The sequence below is a fragment of the Mus musculus genome, chromosome X (genome assembly GCF_000001635.26).
Source record: "Mus musculus strain C57BL/6J chromosome X, GRCm38.p6 C57BL/6J".
Taxonomy (NCBI): Eukaryota; Metazoa; Chordata; class Mammalia; order Rodentia; family Muridae; genus Mus; species Mus musculus.
Window position 1 is genome coordinate 20,387,124 of NC_000086.7, and position 18,873 is coordinate 20,405,996.

Genomic DNA, 18,873 nt, shown 5'->3' on the forward strand with positions numbered 1-18,873 from the left:
TGGTAAAATGTTAACTCATTCTTTTTCCTTTCACCAGATTTTTGACTATGCAAGTTTCAGTTCCAGAATTCAGTTCCAGATCTCACACTGGCTTTAGTTGCTGTGTTTCCTTCATCTCCCCAACTCTGTCACAGTTGTCAACCTTCTCTTGTTTTTCATAATCCGAAACTTTGAAACACTTCCAGTTAGTTTGAAGACTATCATTCTGTTGGGGATTACTGGCTGTTTTCTCGGGTTAGACAGGGTTATAGGTTTTGTAGAAGAGGCAGAGTAGCCCTCTTTACATCACAGCCTCAGCTCGGCATGAGATGCTATCTGCTCTGATTATTTATCTTGTGTGGGGGAGAGCAGAGCACATTTGTGCTGCAGGATGAATGTAGAAGCCAGAGAATAACTTGTGGGAGTCGAATATCTTCTACCATGTGCGTCCCAGGGATCAAACTCAAGTTTTCAGGAAACTTTTACTCTCACGTTCCCATCAGTCTATTTACATTTTGTTTGATAACTTTAACTTTTTTCAGCTTTATTGATTATAATTACCAGATATTACATTTTAAGGCATATAATGTAGTGGTCTGACATATGTATATATGTCATGTATTATAAATGATTACCACAAACTGTTAAGTTGTATAATTACCTTTAAATTTTTATGTAAAAATCTTTTATTGTATGTATGTATGTATGTATGTATATTTGTGTGTATGCATATGGGTACATTGCCATAGCACAGTATAGAGGTCAGAGGTCAGAGGCAACTCTGTGAAGTCATTTTTCCATTTTTATCTTTACTGGGTTCTGGGTACTAACTCAGGTTTCCAGGTTTGTGCAGCAAACCTTACCCACTGAGCCATCGTGATGGCCCTTTTGTGGGAAGATGACACCTTTAAAGTGTCATCATAACAATTTTCCAGTATACAATATAGTATTACTAGCTATGTCACCACTGCTGTACATCAAATCTTAAGAACTGATCTTTATGTATGTGTCTCGGAGTGGTTGTGCTGGGGATTGAACACCATGCATTCTAGGCAGGAGACAGCTCAAGCTATACATGCAGCCCCAACTTCCTAACCATATAACTATAAGTCTACATGGTGTAACCACCACCTTGCAGTTGCCTGTAGGCCCTGGGATTCCCACCATGTTATCTTATTCAAATTTTCAAGACTCCACATATAACTGAAATTATACAGTGTTTTTATCTATTTAACTTATACTGCCCTGTGGCTCACCCATGTCAATCCAGATCGCAAAAATTTTTAATGGCAAAATAGGTGTGTGTGTGTGTGTGTGTGTGTGTGTGTGTGTGTGTGTGAGAGAGAGAGAGAGAGAGAGGGAGAGAGAGAGAGAGAGAGAGACATTTTTTTGAGACAAGGTCTTACTGTGTAACCTCAGATGACCTGAAATTCACAGAATCTGCCTGCCTGTAGGATGCAAAGCCACCAAGAGTGAGCCCACTGCACTTTTTTTAAAAAGATTTCTTTATTATTATATCTAAGTACACTGTAGCTGTCTTCAGACACCTAGAAGAGGGCATCAGATCTCATTATGTATGGTTGTGAGCCACCATGTGGTTGCTGGGATTTGAACTCAGGACCCTTGGAAGAGCAGTCAGTGCTCTTAACCGCTGAGCCATCTCTCCAGCCCGCCATTGCACTTTTTTATCCACTCAAATGTATACCTAGAAGCTGGATTTCTGGATTATATGGTAGTTCTACTTTCAAATTTTTAAGTATTTTCATAATGACTATAACAATTTACATTCCCACTAGCAGTACACAAGGGTTCTTCTTGCTCCACATCCTTAGCAACATATTTCTCTTTGTGGTAATAACCCACCTATCATGTATGAGAAGTTCCTATCTCATTGTAGGTTTGATTGACATTTTCTTGATTAACAACATTTGGTACTTTTTCATGTGTTGCTTCTTATTGATAGTTAAAAAGAAGTGCTTTGCATTTCAATTTCCTTTCAATTCCATTAGGTTTCTGTTCTCATATTTATTATTTCCTTACTTTAACATTAGATATGATTTATTCTTTCTCTAGTTTCTTAAAGTTTGAGTATAAATTACAGATATGGGCTGGAGAGATGGCTCAGCGGGTAAGAGCACCAGCTGCTCTTCCAGAGGTCCTGAGTTCAATTCCCAGCAACCACATGGTGGCTCACAACCATCTGTAATGGATCTGATGCCCTCTACTGGTGTGTGTGAAGGCAGCTACATTGTACTCATATACATAAAATAAATAAGTAAAGAAAAAGGAAAAAAAAGAAGAAAATAAATCACAGATATTAGTTTGTTTTGACATTGAAAAACTTACAGCTAACAGCTTGCTTGAGTGAAGACACTTAGGTACAATGCACACAATGTTTGGGGGCCATACCAACACCAAAATCCATAAGAATCTCCAAAATGTGAAAAATGAGGCACAATTGAGACAGAATAAAGGATGCTTGCTTATATACAAGGGATAAAACAAGAAGGCTGAGCCTCACTCAGCTGGGATCATGCACAGCAAGCAGATTTGGGAACAGCTGCAACAGCAGAGCAGGTAGAGGAGTCGCATACACTTAAAGGACTTGGAGGAGCTTGCAGAAGAACTTTAACAAGTAGACAAATGAGCTACTGTATGTGTATTTAATACTGATTTTCTTCCTACTGTATATGTATTTAATACTTTAGCTGTATCCTGAAAATTTCAACACATTTTGTTTTCATATTCATTCAGTTCAAGATTTAGCAAAATACCTGCTTTAGAAAATGAAATTTTATGTGAGTATGGTCATAAGCATTCTTTTGTGTATTCTGCTGCTTTTGTGCTACAACCAAAGAGCTGTTTACTGGCAGGTAATGTATAGTCCTCAAGGCCTAAAATATTTTTTATCTGATCCTTTATAGAGAAAAGAACTTGACATTTAATTTAGTGAAAAGTCATTGTGAAGCCAGTATAGTAACACATTCTTGAGGATCATGAGGTTCAGAGCAGTTTGGGTTATATGTGAGTTCAAGATCAGATTGGGCTATTTATTTGAATTATGTCTCAAAAAAAAAGGAAGAGGAGGAGGAGAGAGGGAAAGAAGGTGGAAGAAGAGCAGGAGAAGGAGAGGAAGAGGAAGAAGGAGGAGAAAGAAAAAGGAGGAGAAAGAGAAAACGGAGAAGGAGAAGGAGGAGGAGGAGGAGCAGGAGGAGCAGGAGGAGCAGGAGGAGGAGGAGGAGGAGAAGGAGGAGGAGGAGCAGGAGGAGGAGGAGGAGGAGAAGGAAGGACGACTTGGGGGCTGAAGAGTTGGTTTAGTCATTAGTATCACTTGTGGAGGCTGAAGAGATAGTTCAGTCACTAGGGTCACTTGCTACTCTTCCCGAGAACCCAAGTTCAATTTCCAGTACCCATGTTGGGTGGCTCAAGCTCCAGGCTACCCTCTGCTGATCTCCATGGGCACTTGCACTCAAGTACATATACCCCCAACAAAGGCAAACGTACTGTTTTCTACAGTAAGTTAAATCTGTTTTATGACGCAGGCTACAGTCTATTTTGTTTAGATTTTATGCTTATTTGATAATACTGTAAATTCTCTTTGCTTGGTAGGATGTTATAGAAATAACTACTATGTCAACTTAGTTGATAATAACATGCAAGGAAGTCATCTCTCTCCTTTCTGCCTATTTATTTCATACATTAATGAGAGAAATGTTAAAGTCTACAAGTGTCATAAGGATTTGTGACATTTCTTTTTTCTAATCTTTGAGGCTTAACTGTATATTTTGAAAGTCTGTTAATTGCATATGCAATTAGGATTGTTACATCTTGGAGAATCTTTATTATATAATAGTACCCTTTATCTCCAATTATCTTCTTTGCTCTAAAATTTATTTTATCTAAAATTAATAAGGTTACTTATTTGTTTTATATATATAATGTATATAATATATTTCTTATCAAGTATATATAATTAAGTAAAATTTTTTTAGAGCATGTAGTTGTTTTCTGCTTTTCAGTCCAGTCCGACAGTCTTTAACTGTTGTCTCTAGAACATTCATATCAAAGTAGATTACTGATAAAATTGGACTAAAGTCATCTTGCTAGTTTTTTTCTATTATATTTTTGTTACCTCTATAAATGTAATTGAGCATTTTTATAATTCCATTTAACCTTCTATTGACTTGTTGATTGTACATGTTTTTCTAAAACTTTGTTTCACAGAAGTAAATTACAATTTAGATAATTTGCAGCCAACTTCACTTATAGTCTAAGAAACTGCAAGCATATTTTTAGATCTCCCTTCCCATCTTCTGTCCTTTATCATTTCTTTTATGTTTATTATGATGCACTGTAATAATGATTGGTAATGTTATTGCTTTGAATTCTCATGCATTTTTACAGCAGTATAAAATAGGAAAAATGGAGATCATATTTAACTGGAGGTTTTAGAACAGAGGAATGGCATGGTCCTTTTAAAATGCAATTATTAAAAGCAAGAGGCTGGGGATTACATTAGCGATAAAGCAGTTCTCGCCGGAGCTTGGAAGTCTCTCTGTGGAGGTCTGAGGGAAGAGCTCGTGCCAGGTAGATGCCGTGCCATCGTCATGGGCAAGGGTGACCCCAGCAAGCTGCAAGGCAAAATGTCCTCATACGCCTTCTTTGTGCAGAGCACAAGAAGCATCCCGACTCGTCAGTCAATTTCACCGAGTTCTCCAAGAAATGCTCCGAGAAATGGAAGACCATGTCTGCAAAGGAAAAGTCCAAGTTTGAAGATTTGGCCAAGAGTGACAAAGCTCGTTATGACAGGGAGATGAAGAACTATGTTCCTCCCAAAGGTGATAAGAAAGGAAAGAAAAAAGATCCAAATGCTCCAAAGAGACCACCATTTGCCTTCTTCCTGTTTTGCTCTGAAAATTGCCCAAAGATCAAAATTGAACACCCTGGCCTGTCTATTGGAGATCCTGTGAAGAAACTGGGTGCGATGTGGTTTGAGCAATCTGCCAAAGAGAAACAACCGTGTGAGCAGAAAGCAGCTAAACTAAAGGAGAAGTACGAACAGGAAATTGCTGCATACTGTGCCAAGAGCAAAAGCGAAGCAGGAAAGAAGGATCCTGAGGGCTGGAGAGATGGCTCAGCGGTTAAGAGCACCGACTGCTCTTCCGAAGGTCCTGAGTTCAAATCCCAGCAACCACATGGTGGCTCACAACCATCCGTAATGAGATCTGACGCCTTCTTCTGGAGTGTCTGAAGACAGCTATGATGAATATAATAAATAAGTCTTTTAAAAAAAAAAAAAAGAAGGATCCTGGTAGGCCAACAGACTCAAAGAAGAAGAATGAACCAGAAGATGAGGAAGAAGAGGAGAAGGAAGAGAGGAGAAGGAAGAGGAGGATGAAGAATAAGTGGCTGTCTGAAAGTGTGGAGTATATGTGCTCAGGCAATTATTTTGCTAAGAATGTGAAATTCAAGTGCAGCACAACATTAGCTTCAGTTATTTTTATAGCAATGGAAAACTTGTGCACATGTTTGGAAACTGTTAAACCATGGTGGTAGATATAGTACCTTGTTACATTATTGTCTATTTTTTTGTTGCTGTTTTTCTTTTGTTGTTATTTTTCCTTTTGAAAAGGAAAAAAAACCTACTATTTAGCACTGGCTGGCCTGAACTTGGTGGACCAAGCTGGCAGCAACTGACAGAGACTGTCTCTACCATCAAACCTAGCTGAAATATCTTATTGAGTTTAAAGCACTGAAATTATCCAAGGGCAATAGAATGTATTAAAAGGATATGAGGCATGACGAAATCAGAAGGAATAATTACAGCTTATTAAAACGCACTGACTATATAAAAGTCCTTGAGTTCATAATGGTATTTAGACAAAAAGGAATCCAACTCACTGGGCATTACTGAGGATTGCTAGGGTACCACTTCAGTCCTCTGAAAACTGATGCTTACTTTTCCTCTTTTTTATCTCGTATGAGCACATTTCAAGTCAACCAAACAGTGCTGATGTACAAGGTGTTCTCTTAACATCTGCTAACAAATGTAGAGGTGATAAGATAACCAGAAAGTGATCATTTTGCATCTCCTGTTAAAATAATTGGTTCAGGCAAAACGCCTATGGTCTTGACATCCTATTCATTTCATTCACATTGAAAAGGTCACTGCCACCTGAATCTGCTGATGACTCTTAGCATGATAAGAAACGCTAGTCAAACACTGTGGGCATTTGTATTTAAAGCAAAAAAGAGGTACTGCCACCTATGAAGTATTCTTGTCAAAAAAAATAAACCTAAATGTAAACAAGGTTTTCATTTAACTTCTACAAGAAACATAGCAGAACAATTTAATCCCATAAACACTACAGGGCACCTGACCAAACTACATAAAGAGGGGAGTGGGGGGGGGGCTGGGGGACTTTGGGATAGCATTTGAAATGTAAATGAAGAAAATACCTAATTAAAAAATAAATTTTAAAAAGGCTCTTAAAAAATTAACTGAAGCAAACAACTTAAGAGGAAGGTTTTATTTTGACTTGCAAGCTTTGGAGCTTTCAGTCTGTGACTGATTGACCTTGTTCCTTTGGGCTTTCCCACAGTACACCATGATAGGAACACATCAGGAAAAAGCCCATTCGCCCTGTACTTTAAACAAAAGGAAGAAGAGATGAGGCTCCACGATGCTCTTTGTGACTAGCCCCTAACGATATGGAAATCTCTCACTCTGCGCCTTCTCTTCAGCGTTTGTTTCTACGACTTTTCAGTACTTTGGGCTGGTTACTAAGCTTTTAGCACATGGACTAAAATCCAAACTATTATACTAACTCATAGACAATATAGAACTTAGTAAATTTTTTTCTTTTACAATACTTTTCTTCTGAAAGTTTTCGTTTCTTACTATATTGTTTTAACACAGTGGTTTTATAAATAGCAGCAACTTTTACTATGAGTAAGATTAATGAAACTTTAAAATTCCCTTCTATCTTTTTGTACTTAGGCCGTATTCCACTGAGGGTATACAGACAAAACACTGCCTTCTAAGCTTGCTTAGACTAGGTCTCTGTATGGCCATATCACTAACTTGATAGATTCATTTATTTTAGTTTGCTTTTAAGTTTTAGAACCTTTTTTTCCACATTTACATTTGGCTTTGAGATGCTGACACACTTTCCAATTTCAAGTTATATAAAATAGTACATTGAGAGAATTTTCACCTGCATCCATGCTACTACTTTGATCCTCTTCTTTCTTTCAATAGGTAAACATTTGGGGGGTGGGGCTTTTGATATTTATCTTTTTACATTTTTCTGAACAGGCTTGAGGCTTAGAATAGGTTCGCTAGCATAAGAACTTCTTCCTTAAAAGCTACCTTTAGAATTATTACCCCATGCAAGGTTTCATTCAATACCCTCTTCTTTTTTAAAAAGATTTATTTATTTATTTATTTATTTATTTATTTATTTTATGTACAGTGTTGTCTCCCTTTGTGATTTCTTCCTGGATTGTTTTGTTTTGTTTGATTGTGTTTATCTGTATTCTTTAAGGGATTTTTGTGTTTCCTCTTTAAAGTTTTCTACCTGTTTTCCTGTGTTCTCCTGTATTTCTTTAAGGGAGTTATTTATGTCCTTCTTAAATTCCTCTATCACCACCATGAGATGTGATTTTGATATCAGAATCTTGCCTTTCTGGTGTGTTGGGGTAACCAGGGTTCTCACTGTGATGGGAGAACTGGGTTCTGATGATGCCACGTAGTCTTGGTTTCTGTTGCTTATGTTCTTGTGCTTACCTCTCAATATCTGGTTATCTCTGGTGTTAGCTGGTCTTGCTGTCTCTGACTTTGGCTTGTCCCTCCTGCAAGCCTGTGTGTCAGTACTCCTGGGAGACAGTTCTCTCTGGGAGGAATTTGGGTATGGAGAGATGTGGTACAGGGTCAGGTCTGGGGTGCAGACAGAAACCAGAAGGATCCTGTCCCCAGCTGATCCTTGGTTCCTGTGTCCTGATGGCTCTGTGAGTGTCCCTCTTGGGCCAGGAATTTGAAGAGAAGTGGTGGTCTTACCTGGGCTCACAGGTGTGTAGGTACTCCAGGGAAATCAGCTCTCTCCTGGTGGTATTTCTGTATTTAGCTTTGTAGCGCTCCTGGACTCCTGTCCCAGGCCGCCCCTCTGTTCCTGTGTCCTGAGGGTTCTGAGTGGGTTCCTCTGAGCAGCAGTGAGTGATGGTCCTCCCTGCACTCACAGTCCTGTCTGTGCTCCTGGGAGGCTCACTCCATCCCGGCACTATTTGGGTACGGAGCCCTGTGGCAGAGGATCTCCCTGATACTCTCTTCTTATCACTCACCTTTTTGCCAAGAATGAGAAAATGTTAGCAGTTATCTTTTCTTTTACTTGGTACCTATCATAATCTACAGATACTGTGGTGCTTGGAGCTCATAGTCTAGCTTGTTCTCTAGGTCTGAGGGTACAGTTGACAGCTGTATTGTTTACCTTTCCTATATGTTTACTGTATTAAATTATAACCCTCCAGTTATTTTAGCATCAAATTTAACGATATCCTTCTCATTGTTGTGCTTTGTGCAGGACACACAACGACATTAAAGTTAGCATTTCATATCACTTTAGTATTTCATACTTAGTACTCTATTATTGTTTTATGTTTGTTTAATCAGTTTATATCTGTTTTCAAAACACATTTGTAAACCCGTGGAGGTCAGAATTTCTCCATCATCATAGGAGATGAAAGGCTGATCTGTTAGGAATATGATGATTTTTTTTTTATGAGACAGGGTTTCTCTGTGTAGCTCTGGCTGTCCTGGAACTCACTCTGTAGACCAGGCTGGCCTCGAACTCAGAAATCCGCCTGCCTCTGCCTCCCGAGTGCTGGGATTAAAGGCGTGCGCCACCACGCCCGGCTATAGGAATATGGTGATCACTGAATAAACATTAATTAAAGTTCACATTTTCTTGGTCTAACTAGTCTTGGCCATGCTTGCCAAAAAAAAAAAAAAATCTGTGTTAGTCCAGGTCTACCAAAGGTAGAATTTCTACCCCTAAATATAAGTCATAGGGGTTTTAAAAGTATTCAAATTAATGGATGGGAAAGGAGGGACAAATCTTTCCATTCAGAGGATTAAAATCTTTGCTTTTAGAATGTAGCTTTAAGACACACTTGGGAAATTTTTTTCAAGGAGGTATTGCTTTGGTGCCTAGCCTTAATTCCCCTTTGGTTTAGTTCCATAGTTTGTGGCCTAGAGCTTGGCTGGTAAGTAAGGGAACTGGAAGGAAGGCCAGCTGCCTGGCAAGACTTGTTTATGTTGACTTGGATTGTTTTTTATCTTGTTTGGTATTTTTCCCACTATTTTTTGTACTGCTAAATGAGTGGAGATTCTTTGGTATTGTTTGTTTTGTTTTAAAAAGGAGAATAAGCCAGGCGTGGTGGCGCACACCTTTAATCCCAACACTTGGGAGGCAGAGGCAGGTGGATTTCTGAGTTCGAGGCCAGCCTGGTCTACAGAGTGAGTTCCAGGACAGCCAGGGCTATACAGAGAAACCCTGTCTCGAAAAAAAACCAAAAAAGAAGAAGAAGAGGAGGAGGAGGAGGAGGAGGAGGAGGAGGAGGAGGAGGAGAAACCAGACAATTCCCAATTCTAATGACCTCTTCTGGCCTCTACAAGTCACCTGCCCTCTACATGCTCATACACACACACACACATACACACACACACTTTTAAAAATGTGACACTAGTCCTATATATAGGAGCTGTTCATCATAGGATGAGACTCAGTGTTTTATGGTAAAGATAGGGGAAAAAAAAACCCTGAAGTATGTGCCCTTCTATTTATCTCCTTTCCTACGTGATAAAGATACTCGGTATTTCTTAGGAAGAATCCATTCATGAATGCTGGGCATAGTGCATACCTATAATTCTAGTGCTCAGGAGGCAGAAGCACGAGAATGAGGAAAAGTTCAAGGGCAGTCTGGTCTACAGAGTGCATTCCAGGCTACCCTGGCTAAATAGTGAGACTGGGTCAAAAATATAAAATAAAAGGAATACAAGGATTACTTTTACAATATATTTGTATTTCTGCTATGAAAACACTTCTTGGGGTTCCTTTCAGGTCCTGTGATTGCCTTGGAATTTAATGGAGATGACGCTGTACAAGAATGTCACCTTATTGTAAATGGGATGTTCAACGGGACAAAGGTATAAGATCTTACTGACTATATCTCAATCCAGCTTTCCATTTTATCTCCTTTCCCTTATAATCAAACAGTACTTGTATTTATGGTATATCCCTTAACATCACCATCACAACCATCTGTAACTCCAGCTCCAGAGGATCCAACACCCTCTTTTAACCTCTGAGGAAACTGGGCATGTGTGTGGTATACATACTACATACATTCAGGCAAAACATTCATACACATACAAAATAACTCTAAAAACTTAAAAAGAAAACCCAAGCCTGTGACTTTGTTCTGAGAAGAGGTAGCCTTTGACAGTTAAGGGCTACAGAACTAATTTTTGTTTATTTTGTATTTGGAATAGATGTTTGTATCAGAAAAGAAGGAGACCGCATCTGGAGATGTTGATAGCTTCTATAACTTTGCTGAGATCCAGATGGGGATATGAAGCGGATTGTGGTATTAAGCCCCTTCCATCCTTTATATACAGACAGTTTGATAATATCCTTACATATGTTAGTCATTTAGCAATTAGTAATTTTTACTAATGCTATAATTGTTAAAAGCTATTTTTAAATAACTCTTTGAATACCATATTATTTACTTGAGTATCTAAAATAATTCATTTAAATTGAGTAGTTTTAATCATAAACTATTTAACTTGCTTCAGTAAGCTTGCAGTTTTATTTCTTTTCATACAATAGTCTTATTAGGAAATAATCATGATTTTATTCCTAATTAAAAGTTCTTTCATATCTCTGGTAATTTAAACTTTCCAACTTACCTTAGTGCTCTATGATAATTCATTTAAGAATATATTTTGTTTCTTATTTTCTCTTTTAATTTAGAGGCATTTGTTACTAGGTGAAATTAAATAAACCTATGCACTTTAAAAAAATACATACATAGCCAGTTAAATAATCATTTCCTTCTTGCATTATATGACTAATGAGATTTTGTACATGGAGTTGACATACTATTTTGTAAATTGGGAGATTTTTTTAAAATGGGTATTTGAAAGCTGAATGTGGTCATGGCATATGTAGTCCCAGGCTACTTGGGATGCCTAAGTGGAAGAATCACTTGAGTTCAGGAGTTCAAGAACAGCTTTGGCAAGTAAGAAAAGGCTAAGATAACCAGCTTTGCAAATACTTCTAACTGATCCTGGCATTGCTGGTTTAAGGACTACTTCCAAGTAGTACAGCTGATTTCTAAGCACAACTGCCAGATGATTCTCCTGTTTTCTAATAAGAAAAAGTTAGATACAACATAAAACTATAGAACACCAATGACCAAGCAGGGCGTGGTGGCACACGCCTTTAATGCCAGCACTGGGGAGGCAGAGGCAGGCTGATTTCTGAGTTTGAGGCCAGCCTGGTCTACAGAGTGAGTTCCAGGACAGCCAGGGCTATACAGAGAAACCCTGTCTCGAAAAACAAAACAAAACAAAAGAACACCAATGAGCAACAGATTTGACAGAGGTGATCAGTGTCTGTGACTAGCTATTGTGACTAGCAAGAGACCTAGAGCAAATCTTATAAGTAAGGAATCTTTTAAGTAAGGAACACTTAGGTATGATGATAATCTAGACAGGTTATTCAAAATCTCCATCCATTTTTTTTTTTTGCTCATGTCAACTAGTGTTAAAGTATGATAAAAGTTTTGGTTACTTGAAATCATTATTTCTCAATTCTATTTGATAATAGTAACTTCCAGGAGGAGGAATGGGAATTGTTCAGAAATACACATTGATGGATCCAGTCTAAAGGTGCACAGATTCAGTTTTCAAGGGAAACTGAAATAGGGTGTATTGTTATCTAAACTAATCAGTTCTGAAAGTGCTGATAGGGCGATTTTATCATATTTGGCAGGGAGCAAGAACAGCTTTCATAGGCTCATTTATAGGACTCAAAATGGAAACTTTTATTTTTATAAAACTGAGATTGAAAATGGCCACTTGTAAAAATTCCTTCCATGGTTGTTACCAAAAGTGTATTTTCCTGTTTAAAGTGGTTTTGGAAACTTTCAGGCCAACTTATAACTATCATGTTGAATTGTAAATGTGTAGAAATAATGCTTTTTTATTTTGAATTAATAATATTGAGTACCTACACTGTGCCTAGCCTACCATCAGCATTTCAACATTTCTTTTATTATAAGAGCATCATGTTCTACAGAGTCAATATGATCTCATAAGGTGCAAATAAAAACTGCTGGCAGGGCAGGTATAATAATTTCTATCATAGTTTACAAATGGTCTTTGCAAATAGTGATCAGAGGCATTAACGTTTCCCTGAGCTAAGCTAAATTAAATGCATTCTTTTCTGCCTTGATTATATTACTAATTTTCTTTACCCACATTTGAAATAATCTCAATACTTGCTATTTCAAAACTAAAATGCAATGTTATAGGGGGTATACATTGAGTTTTTAATCGTATCAATAATGGTGTGTAAAAACTCAAGAATATTATATAAAGGAGACATTAATTTAAGATTTTCCCACCAAATTTAGTATGTTAACCAAAACCTAAAACTTTATATCCATTTAGATGGGAACTTTTTACAAGTACTTTTATGTTGTTTCTGCAAGTCTAGACTTCAATAGTAATCATGATATACTAACTATATTTTATTTCTGAATAGTTTTTTAAATTCATGAAAAATTAATAGCCATGAAAACTGATTTTATTGTCATATTTGTTTAAGCATCTTATTAGTTTACTTCTCTTGCATTAATAGTACTGCTATATTTTGGGTCTGTATATTTATATGTGGCATTTATAAAATTATCTAGTGTTTTAAAAATACTTTGAAATAAATATTAAAATTAAAATGGTTCAATGCTACTTTTTTGAAGAGTACTCTATATTTACTCATACTTGTACCAAAATTTGATAAAATTTTTATTTTCTTTTGGGTGTTTTGTTATACAACTTTTAATTTTAAAAACAAAATAAAGTGGTCTAATCTCTGTTTTATACTAATGAGAAATGAACTGTTAAACTGCGTGTGTATGTATTTGATGTATATATGTGCATGTGTATATACACAAGGTACTCTAAAGAAATGAAAAGGAAGAAACATATTTTGATATAAGGAATTTACATCATGTTTTCTTTGCTAAAATAAGTCACATTTTGTTATGGGTGAATATTTGCTAAGATTAGGCATCTTTCCTTCCATATTTTAAAAATATGCTGGGTATAGCATATACAATTGTAATTCTAGTACTCAGGAATTCAAGGCCAGCCTAGGTTATATATTGAATTCCAGGCCAGTCTGGGCTATATAGCAAGAGCCTGCCTCAAAAAATAAAGAAGTGTGATAAATTTTCATTCAGGCTTATAAAAGTAGATGGTATTTTTTATTGTCAAGTTTACCAGTCTTTGTCCTCCTTTCCTATCTCACAAAACAAATACTGAAAGTGCAAATTGGTTTGTTTGTAAAAAGATAACATTATGTTTATTTCTACTTATAAAGGTTCAACAAGTACATTAAGAACATTTGGAGCATTGAGAACAAGCAGAAATGATAACACAATAATAAAATTGCTTCCTGTTGGATATTTCTTGATGTCTATACTTTGTTTTTCTCATAAAAGATATATTTAAGCTTTCTTTATAAACAGGAAAGTGATTTTGATGCACATTAAAATTTAAGATGTGCCGGGCGTGGTGGCGCACGCCTTTCATCCCAGCACTTGGGAGGCAGAGGCAGGCGGATTTCTGAGTTCGAGGCCAGCCTGGTCTACAGAGTGAGTTCCAGGACAGCCAGGGCTACACAGAGAAACCCTGTCTCGAAAAAAAAAAAAATTAAGATGCTCATTCTATACTGTTAGCTCTACAAGCTCTAGAATCGTGGTGCCTTCAAACCCATTCAAGACAACATTTTGTCTTTTAAAGGCTCAGTCCTAAATAGGACATTTGTATCACTCTCATCCCTCCCAAGCTCGGGGATCCTTTTTAGAAGAGGAGGTTGGGAAGATCCAGGGTTGTGGATAACATCAAGGAAACTATTTTCCGGATCCAAACAGGCAGTTGCACAGATGACTGAGTACTTACAGTGACTGTGACAGCAAGCACAAGTCTTGTGCATGCTCCAGCCAGACAAAAATTCCTGCATGGAGCAGGGAGGGTGGGCACAAAATCCCACCATGACTTAAGAAGCTATTGGTATTTGATTGTTTCTGGGAGAGGGAGAATCAGGTTTCTTGAATGATGTGACCCTGGTAGGTTGACCATAGGCAGGCCATACCCACAAAACTAGCTAGAAAGACAAACTGGATTTGATGAAAGGAAAAAAAAAACAAAATTATATCAGAAGGAAGGGGAAGATAGAGAGGGTAGTTATGGAAGGAGTTAGGGGTAAAGGATAAATATGTTCAAAATATGTCACATGAAATTCCCAAAGAATAAATTTGTTTGCAAAATAAATGCAGGAAGTGTGATCCATTGGGATTGGGTTTTGTGGCTTGATTTCTGCACTGTATCTTAAATACTGTACTACTTCCAAAACAGCAAAGGATCCTTAAAACATACTTTTTAAAAAGTTTAACGCTAAAAAAGCCAGCCTTCACGTCACTGGTAGTCATGTAGTAGTGTAGCTTCAATCTGAAGAGTCTCTCAAAGGTCCCTGTGTTAGGTTTAGCAGGTAAAGGAACTTGCTGTATAAGACTGGTAATATAAATTTGAACCCACATAAAGGTAGAAGAGTCTATTACATGGGCTGGAGAGATGGCTCCCTAGTTAAGACACTGGCTGCTCTTCCAGAGGTCCATTCCTAACAACCACATGGTAGCTCACAACCATCTGTAATGGGATCCTATGCCCTCTTCTGGTGTGTCTGAAGACAGCGACAGTGTATGTATATACATAAAATAAATAAATCTTTTTTTTTAAAAAGAATTGATTACACATAGTTGGCCTCTAACCTTGACATGTATGCCCTGTCACAATAATGAAAAATTTAAAAGGTCCATGTTTGGGACATCTGTATTATATTTTTCCCCCAAGACTCAGGAAGCATTGCAGAAGAGGGGCAGAAAGATTGTAGTAAGAGGGGCTGGTGAGATGGCTCAGTGGGTAAGAGCACCCGACTGCTCTTCCAAAGGTCCAGAGTTCAAATCCCAGCAACCACATGGTGGCTCACAACCATCCGTAACGAGATCTGACGCCCTCTTCTGGTGTGTCTGAAGACAGCTACAGTGTACTTACATATAATAAATAAATAAATCTTTAAAAAAAAAAAAAGATTGTAGTAAGAGCCAGGGAAGACTGCAATGAAATAGTGTCTCCTGAGTATAATAGGGCCCCTGCACTCCTAAAGTCAGCAGCTATAGTTGCCTGCCTAGCATTTGCACAAGATCAAGCCAATTAACCCTCCAACACTGTAATTGCCTGCCTGGTTCCTCTCTACAAGATCAAGCCAGTCAACATTCTAACATGGATATGGATCTACTCGTAGGTGTTGAAAGGGTGATGTGGTGGGATCCTGGGAGAAGTTGGGGGATAGATATGTTCTAAATATATTGTATTCATATATGAAATTACATAAGAATATAGTCAGGCAATGGTGTCACACACCCTTAATCCCAGCACTCTGGAGTCAAAGGCAGACAGATTTCTGAGTTCAAGACCACCCTGCTCTACAATGTGAGCTCCAGGACAGCCACAGAGAAATCCTATCTCAAGAAAAAAGAATATACATATATATGTGTGTGTGTGTATATATATATATATATATATATATATATATATATATATATATATATATATATGTAGTTTTAAAGTCCATGTATTAAAGGAATGGTCACTAGCCTGTGGTACTGCCAGAAGGTGGTGATTTTAGGAAATAGAGTCTAGTGAAGGTGACTGCTGGCAGGCATATTTGAACCAGGACCCTCCCCACTCTCTTTATGCTTCCCAGATACCATGAAGTGAACACCTTTGCTATCTATGTCCAACTCTGTGACACTATACCTTGCCAGAGGCCTGAAATGGACCAGCTGACTGAAAACAAGTACTGAAATAAACCTTTCCTCCTTAAAAGTTGGTTTTCCTCAGGTATTTAGAACAGCTTATGCAGATTTATAGACTTATGCAGACTTATGCTATCTTAATAGTGAAGGCCTTTTTGTTACGTGAAGTAATTCCTTTACTCTTGACTTGTTTTCTTTCTTGGTATATAGAGAATATTAGAGAATAGAAATGTCATTATATTTCATCCCTTTTTGTATATGACACTATGACTTTTAGTGGTAAGATGTTCAGAAACTGATTTCATACTTTCTTGGTGAAGGCTTATTCTCATCTATAAATAGTGAACATAATTGGTATAGCCCTCAGAATTCTCACCCTGGCTCTGATCCTCCTGTCACCTGCCTTCACTTCTTCGGTTTACCCTTATCCACTTCTAATTAGACACTGAGAAAATAACTTAAATTGTATGACATCTAATTAACTGATGCTTGTGTCCATTGAAAACGACAAGTAATTTATAAAAGTTAAGTATCATTGTGCTGAACAAAGTGGATGCGATGCTTTTTAAAGTAGTTTAGTGGTAAGGGCCATACATCTCACACAATTAGGTAACTTAGTAAGAAAAAAACAAGTATAAGTGGCAGGTAGGACTTGAGTGCTGTTTTCCTGCAGTGTGCTGCACTTCCAATTGTAAAATTCAGGTTGGTTTTATAGGCTCATTAATAGACTCTTTTATATTGTTCTTAGAAACAGACAATAAATAATTTAAGAATAATTTTAGGTGCTGGGGATGGAACCCAGGACCTTGCTAGGTAAGTGCTCCATACCATCCTTACATTTTCTCTCATTGGAGTCTCAGTTTTAGGGCTGTGAAGAGGCTAACAATCCCGATTTTTCATTTTGGATAGGAAAGAAAACTGAGTGTCAGAAAGTTTGGATGGCCTGTCAAGCTCAAACCATAGTCACTGAACTGCAATGTAAGCCTCTTTGCTGTCCCCTTGTGGTTACTAGGGGAACAAGACTCACTTACTTATGTGAAGCCTTTTCCAACAACACACACACACACACACACACACACACACACACACATACGCACACACACTGAAGTTTAGTTGGGAAAAGGAAAGATTAACAAGTAGACTGTGCATAAGAAGGTAATGGTGACTCCAACAAAATCCCGTATACGCAAGGTTGGAACTATCATGATGAACCCCATTCTTACATGAACTACTAAAAGAGGAAGCAAAGTTATGTGCAGGAAGAAAGAGTGGATAAAGGTGATGAGGGCAGAAGTATGAAAGACAAAAATGGAACCCTCAAAAAATGAGAATGAGATTTGATACCTCTTACAGTCCTGATCTTTAAACTTTGTAAATGAATTATCGAATTCAAAATAAAATTTGAATGTTAAAAAATGTTGGTAAGCAAAAGATAAAAAGAAACAGCAAGTGGAAATGCTTCTTTAAAGACAGGGTCTTTATTTTTTATTTTTGAAATGGAGCTCAGGGAAGGCAAGGATTCGTGCTCAGAGACAGCTGCAAGAAATGACCTTTGGCTCCAAACCAAAGACTGGCCCTGGGGCTCAGAGAGGACGATTCTTGCTTAGTGACCAGTGGAACAATGGAGTTCAGGAAGAACTAGATTAAAGGATAAGAAGTGAGCGGTGAACAGCGAGATATCCAGTCAGTTAACACAACTTTTATTGTTGCTTCTTTATACCTCACAAGAATGATTCCTGCTTCTGCCCATGCTGCTATACTTAACAAGGGTGCTTTTAATCTTGTCAAAAAGTCCCTACATATTTCTTTATTCACACCTTCTCTGTTTCACTGTGTACCCCTCCATTTTTTTAAAATTTTAAAATCATTTTAAGTTTTTTAATGAATGGGTGTTTTGCCTGCATGTATGTATGTGTATTTTCATGCTTGGTGCCTGCACAGGTCAGAAGAGAGCATTGGATCCCCTGAACTGTGGTTACAAATGGTTGTAAGCTACCATATGGACATTAGGAACTGGAAGAGCAACAAGTACTCTTAACCACTGAGCCATCTCTCCAGGTACCTTCCCATTATTCTTTAAAATGCCTCCCTAGATTAAGTCCTTACATGATTACTGTCTTTTTCACTAAGTACTTTGATAGACTCATTTTTCAGCTTTAGGACTTTGCCTCTTTGTCTAGATCCTCTAGATTTCCTTTATCCTTCTCCACGTCATCTGTCATCATGGTAGAAGATTCAGTCATGTCCACGTGGGTCAGTGCTTGTCTACTTTCAATACTTTTGAGCAAGGCTGGAAGACCATGAGTTCAAGGCTACTGTGGGCTATATAATGAGACCCTATCTCCAAATAAACACATGAACAATAAAAGAGTCTAACTCCTTTACTTTCATTTCTATGCTTTTTTTTCTATGTATTTTTTGTGACAGAGTCTCACTTTGCAACACTAGCAGGCCTGGGATTCACTATGCGAATCAGGCTGGCTATACACAGAGATCAACGTACTGAGGTTAAAGGTGAGCACCACCATGCTTGGCTAATCTAGATACTTTGAGACAACACAATTTAATACCAAAAGTTTAGCAGCACTCATTATTATATCTAAACTGGGAAATGAGCATTATTTATATCTAACTGGTTATATAAAGCTCAAATTTTCTTTTGATAAGAGGTGCTAGAAATAAAAACAGGTAAGGAGAAAATTATTAAGCATTATATTTTCTCATACACCA

The 18,873-nt window shown here is 37.6% G+C and overlaps 1 protein-coding gene and 1 pseudogene across 6 annotated transcripts in view; both read left to right on the top strand.

Annotated features, from left to right (window-relative positions):
• The window catches only part of Rp2 (retinitis pigmentosa 2 homolog), a 41,173-nt gene extending 22,643 nt beyond the window's left edge, over positions 1-18,530 (top strand). For 2 of the 6 annotated variants that reach the window (NM_001290644.1, NM_133669.5), the window contains 2 exons: positions 10,098-10,183; positions 10,529-13,735. In NM_001290644.1, the coding sequence (NP_001277573.1) occupies positions 10,098-10,183; positions 10,529-10,612 (170 nt within the window). In that variant the 3' untranslated portion in view covers positions 10,613-13,735. Of the gene's footprint in view, positions 1-10,097; positions 10,184-10,528; positions 13,736-16,091; positions 16,229-16,925; positions 16,957-17,052; positions 17,122-18,084; positions 18,202-18,323 lie in introns of those variants that run through there. The other 4 variants (NR_110967.1, NR_110966.1, NM_001290643.1 and 1 more) reach the window with 4 other exon arrangements.
• Positions 4,464-5,096, top strand: Gm14537 (predicted gene 14537; annotated as a pseudogene).
• Positions 18,531-18,873: the final 343 nt, after the last annotated feature.